Source organism: Cuculus canorus, chromosome 13, assembly GCF_017976375.1.
Source record: "Cuculus canorus isolate bCucCan1 chromosome 13, bCucCan1.pri, whole genome shotgun sequence".
In the NCBI taxonomy this organism is placed as follows: Eukaryota; Metazoa; Chordata; class Aves; order Cuculiformes; family Cuculidae; genus Cuculus; species Cuculus canorus.
Window position 1 is genome coordinate 11,373,182 of NC_071413.1, and position 5,307 is coordinate 11,378,488.

The 5,307-nt window shown below is 56.5% G+C and overlaps 1 protein-coding gene across 1 annotated transcript; it reads right to left on the reverse strand.

Moving 5' to 3' along the window:
* Positions 1-1,343: 1,343 nt before the first annotated feature.
* On the reverse strand, positions 1,344-4,463 carry CBLN1 (cerebellin 1 precursor). The gene is made up of 3 exons (XM_054078809.1): positions 3,990-4,463; positions 3,746-3,865; positions 1,344-2,689 (listed from the first exon to the last, which is right to left on the reverse strand). The coding sequence occupies exons 1-3, from the start codon at positions 4,248-4,250 to the stop codon at positions 2,492-2,494; spliced, it is 579 nt and encodes a 192-aa protein (XP_053934784.1). The 5' UTR covers positions 4,251-4,463; the 3' UTR covers positions 1,344-2,491.
* Between the last annotated feature and the right edge of the window lie 844 nt (positions 4,464-5,307).

Below are 5,307 nucleotides of genomic sequence, written 5' to 3' on the forward strand. Positions count from 1 at the left end.
GGAAGCGCTGCCCACGCCGTGCTTAATCCGGTCTGACGCACCGCGGAGAGGTGCGGGGGGCTCCCAGCGAGGCTTCCCGCACCGGGGAGAGGTTGGGGGGGCTTCCAGCAAGGCTTCCCGCACCGGGGAGAGGTTGGGGGGCTCCCAGCGAGGCTTCCCGCACCGGGGAGATGTTGGGGGGTGGCTCCCAGCGAGGCTTCCCGCACCGCAGAGAGGTTGGGGGGTGGCTCCCAGCGAGGCTTCCCGCACCGCGGAGAGGTTGGGAGGGGCTTCCAGCGAGGCTTCCCATGCCGGGGAGAGATTAGGGGACCTCTCAGCGAGGCTTCCCGCACCGAGGAGAGGTTGGGGGGGGCTCCCAGCGAGGCTTCCCGCACCGAGGAGAGGTTGGGGGGGCTCCCAGCGAGGCTTCCCGCACCGGGGAGGGGTGCGGGGGGCTCGCAGCCAGACTTTCCCAGGCATCTTCGGCGGCGCTTTGCGAGAGCCGCAGAATGGTGATGAGCTGAGATTTGGGTAATGTAATTTCCAGCTGCACGATATTAACGACGCTCTCACAACCAGGGGAAAAAAAAACTTCCAGCGAAAGGTGGCGGGTTTATTTGCTTCGCATTAAGGGGGTGGGGTGGAAGAAAGAAAGGAAAAAGCCAAGCATCAGCATCCTCAGGCACCGCACCTGCGGCGGGCCGCCCTCGGGGCGGCTGAGGGCACAGGGCCACCGTGATTTCTCTTGCAAGCTGGTGGTTTTTGTTTACCCGTGCGTTCTCCGCTCGCTCGGGCCTTCGCCGCGGTCCCGGGAGGCAGGAGCGGGGCCCGCAGCCGGGCGGGGGCTGCCAGCGGCTTCGGGGCGAAGTAATAAAGTGTCTCATATCGAGAGAGGAGCGCGCAGCCCGAGGAATCCAATACGTGGGCTGTCTCGGGCAGGTTATAACTCCAAGTGAGAGCAGCCCGGCTTCCTGCCGTTATTAACCCTTCCTCATAAATCTCCATCGGTTCCTCCGGCGGCTCCCGGGCAGCGGCCGCAGGTGCGGGTCGCGACATGCGACAATCGGCCACGGCGCGGGGTGGCGAGGGGGAGCGTTTCGACTCCTGCATCCGTAGGTGACAGAGGAGCCGGTGCTGATGCGCTTCTGTTGCGAACGAAGGGCTGCGGCCGGTTGGGACAGAGACCGCGCCCGCCCCGCTGCTTTCGGGGCACGACCTGTGAATAAAGCGAGAAGCTTTGCTTATTGTGCTCGTGTTAATCCCCTCACCTCCGCCCCTCGGAGCTAATTAAAGGCCTTCCTCGAGGCCGGGAATTCGAGCATCCCCGCGCCCGTCGCCGCCGCTCCACGCACAGAGCCCAGGGGGTGGTTTCACCGCTTTATTTCACATTAAAGTTTAGGTACAATCGAAATCCTCGTACGCACCTTTTAATAAAAGTAGTAATCTCTTTGAGGACTGCAAAATTATAGCATTTACATCTTTAAAAGACTGTAAACAAAATAATACTAGCAAATAAATAATACTAGCATCAAAGTATACATTGTCAGGTATTTTAGACGGCTGTATAAAATGCGATCTGGTTTATAGAATATAATACAGATAAATGCTATAAATAAGTGGATATAAGAGTCGGCGGGAAACTTCCTAGCGATGGGGCTGCTCGGGGCAGGTGGAGGCTCCCAGGACCACACCGAGCCTGCCCCCCTCCGCCTACCTGCGTTGAGAAACCTTATTTCTGGTTAAGAAAAATAAAAGTCCCATTTAAACTTTATTGAATTAAAGCAAAAATTAAATTTTCGATATTCACACGTATATTACAGAGTAATAGTAAAAGTTCAATATACTTCCTGGCGTTTAGTTGGGCCACATTGTACAAGAGCAAAACAAGCGTCAAAACATTTAGCAGCCTTAAATTTCACAATCACTCAGAATTACATAGAAATATTGAAATACTCTAGTCAGCCTTGGCTGTGAACAGTTCTTCATGTAGAAATTTTTCCTTTTTCCAGCCAGTAAACAGCAAGAATTGCATTTTCCCTTCCGTCATGGCATCCATGTATTCAAAAATACTTCGCTTTTTTCTTCTTTTTTTTTTTTAAAAGTTAAACTCAGAGAAAGAGTCAAGATTAACATGTTTTAAAAACAAAACTACAAAATATGCTGCAAAAGACAATGAAAATATCTAAGGTCTACTCGTGTGAGGCAGAAACCATGGGGGAACGATGGCGGATTACACCAGTGACACAGAAATGGGAACTAATTTTGTGGGAGGAGAGAGAAGAATATAAATGGGGGTTTGATCAATTATAGTGTCTCCTGCCTGTTGGCTGCAACACAATGAAAATAAGTAGTAATTCTTCAAAGCGGATGTACACAAACCTAAGCAGGATTTAGCTTCTTTAATATTTGAATGTAAAAAGTCTGCTGTCCACGACTCTTTAAACCCAGCTATGACTTGGTAATTCTTAAGAGATTCTGACTCGTGTCTCTCTTTTCTTGAATGAGAAGTGATTTAAAGCGGGAACACTAGAAATCCAGAAAATGTCGAATACTTCCAGCCTCCCATCAAGTTTCCTCTCTCCAGTTTTAGATAAGCTCTGTCTCCTTTCTCCATCTGAATCAGGACTCCATTGCTAGCAGCTTCTCGGGTCACATCTTGGTCCCCTGCAAAGGCAGAAATCACTGGCCACCCATTTAGCATCAAACTCACCTAAAGAGCAAGATAAAACAAAGCCCGCCGTCAATTAAAGTCAGAACACGACACCGCCGGGGCTCGCCTAGCAGGCAAAATGCTTAGTTAAGAAAGGGCCTCTTTTGACAGCTGAAACTCCAGCCCCATAAAAATGAAATATCAAGCTGAACCCAGGTAAGGTATATATTCTAAAGGAAAAAGCCTTTCACCACTGTTTTAGACCGACAACCACATCAAAACACCCAGTGCATATGAAACAGAACATTGATCCTATTTTGAAGAATTTCAATAGGGTGCCTGTGTTTTCAGGCTATGAAAAGAGGTCTGCACACACTTATTGAAAGACGGCTTTATGCGAAACCTCAGAGACAGCGAGGAGCAGAGCTACAGCCGCTGGAGTCAGCGCATTTGAAGTGTATTCAAGAGGTAGTTTTCCTTTGTTAGGCAGCAAAGACAATATGCCACAACACAGTCAATAAGCTCCGCTCAGCTCGCGTTAATGATCCCGGGACCGCATACCCCATATTAATAATACGCTGCCTGCTCAATTCAGATGTGTAAAGCCACTTCCACCAGAACAGTGCTCTATGCTCACCTTCGCAGGGTGCATTGCTAGGCAAACAGATTTCCTGTCTGGGTTATGCCACCTGGCTTCAGGCCGGCGATTTACTGATCCTGCCTAGAGGTGGGTCTGCATCAAACCCCCTACAAGAGGTTTGTATAGGGTACGCGCATACGTGCCTACAGAACTCTATTCTTTACCATATCCATGCCATAGGTGCCTTCTACACCCCTAATCCCTACGAAACCTTTCGCCACCCGAGAGCGGGCGAGGAGGAGCCCGCAGGTGCGCGGCTGCCCCCGGCTCGGGGCGGGGATGCTCCGCGGCTCGGGGCAGCGAGGGGGACGCCAGGCTGTCACCTCCCGTGGCGGGGCGGCTCAGGCGGGCCAGGGCCGATGGAGACGGGCCGGGACACCGTCCCCTGGGGTTGGAGAAGCGCCGGGAGCCCCGCGGTTCGTCCCTGCCCCGCCGCCCGCTCCCCGCCCGCGGTGCCCGGCGCTGCGGGGGCTGACCTGGATGGTTTGCCTGTTGTAGACTTTCACCACGTGAAAATTGAAACTGTAAATCCCTTTCCTGGGGGAGATGAAAGTGCTGCGCTCCGAGTCGAAGTTGCTGCCGATGTTCACTAGTACCTGGAAGGGAAGGAAGGGCTCGGTCAGCACCGCCGGCCCCGCTGCCCCCCGGCGCTCCCCCCTCCCGCGGGGCGGCGCGTCCCGGCCCGGCCCCGCCGCCCTCCCCGGCAACTTCTCCCCGCACCTGGTCGAAGTAGATGATCATGGTGCGGTTACTCATCTCGGAGGGCTCGTGGTTGGTGCTGCGGATGGCGGAGAAGGCGACCTTGGCGCTGCCGGAGCGCACGGAGATGCCGAGCGCCGTGCCGGTGGGGTCGGAGGTGGGGTTGGAATCGCACACCACCAGGCACTTGCCCTCCAGCACGATGGGCTCCGTCTCGTTCTGCCCGCGCGCCGGCCACGCCGCGGCCAGCAGCAGCGCCAGCGCCAGCCCCGCGCCCCGCATGGCGCTTCCCCTTCGCTCCGGCGCTGCGCTCCGCTCCCTGCCCCGCCGCGCTCTCAGAGCGGGGCCGGGCGCGCCCCGCCGGGTGCGAAGCGGCCGCGAGGAGGCACGGGAGCGCCGGCACACATAGCGCGGGGCGGGGCCGAGCGGAGCCGAGCCGCCCGCCGCGCGGGGCTCTCAGGAGGCGGAGGAGGCGGCGGCGCTGCCGGGGCTGCCGGCGAGCACAAAGACGGCGCGCGGCGCCGCCCCGCCTCCCCCCCGGCCCCGCGCTGGCGTCAGCGGCCCCGCGCCCGCCCCCCCCCCCAGCCCACCCCCCCAGCCCCGCCAATGGCCGCGCGGTCCGGCTGCTCCGCGGCGCCGCTTTGCTGAGGGGGGCAGGTGCCGAGCGGCCGCGCCGCGCAGGTAGGAGCCGCGGGGCCGAGAGGGGGATCGCGGCGTGGCGATTCGGGTCGGGGCGAGGAAGGGTGGGAGGAAAAGGGGCTCCGAGCGAAGCGGCGTCGCCCGTGCCGCGCCCGCCTCAGCGAGCGATGGGCGTGAGGAGGGTCCTTCACCCCCTCCGCCCGGGGAGGGTCGAAACGCGCCGCTTCCAGCGGGGCTTCCCGAGCGAGAAACTTGAAAAGCACCTGGAGACTGGGGTTTTTTTTTGGCTGTCGGAGCACCCGGCTGGTGGGAAAGTGCCGCCCCGGCGGCTCTGGGTGTCTCCAGCCCGGAGCGCGTTGGTTTCGAAGGTCGGTGTTATTTCATAAAGTGCAAAGATTGCCTTTTCGTGGAGAACGTCTGTTTAGTGTTCGTTATGGATGTGCTGTCGAAAAGAAAAAACGTGACCCGGGATGGCAAAAGAAGAGATTTACCCATGAACTGTTAGAAACAAACCGCTGGAACAGGATCATTCTCTAACTGGCAGATGTGTTTGCGAAATTACACATCTGTTCAGAGATAAAAACTTATGTGGAGTTTGTAGCGTCCTCTCTGGGAAATCTAATATCATCCAAAACTGGACTGCAATGCAAAGCATTCCGAGTTTTGGTAAAGGCTTTAATTTATTTTACTGTACTCTTCT

What these genes read in the sequence shown, in the direction of transcription:
- CBLN1 (XM_054078809.1), bottom strand. Translation starts at nt 4,250, where the DNA reads ATGCGGGGCGCGGGGCTGGCGCTGGCGCTGCTGCTGGCCGCGGCGTGG. An exon ending in TGATCATCTACTTCGACCAG is followed by an intron (nt 3,866 to 3,989) that starts GTGCGGGGAGAA and finishes CTTCCCTTCCAG; the next exon opens with GTACTAGTGAACATCGGCAG. An exon ending in ACAACAGGCAAACCATCCAG is followed by an intron (nt 2,690 to 3,745) that starts GTCAGCCCCCGC and finishes CTTGCTCTTTAG; the next exon opens with GTGAGTTTGATGCTAAATGG.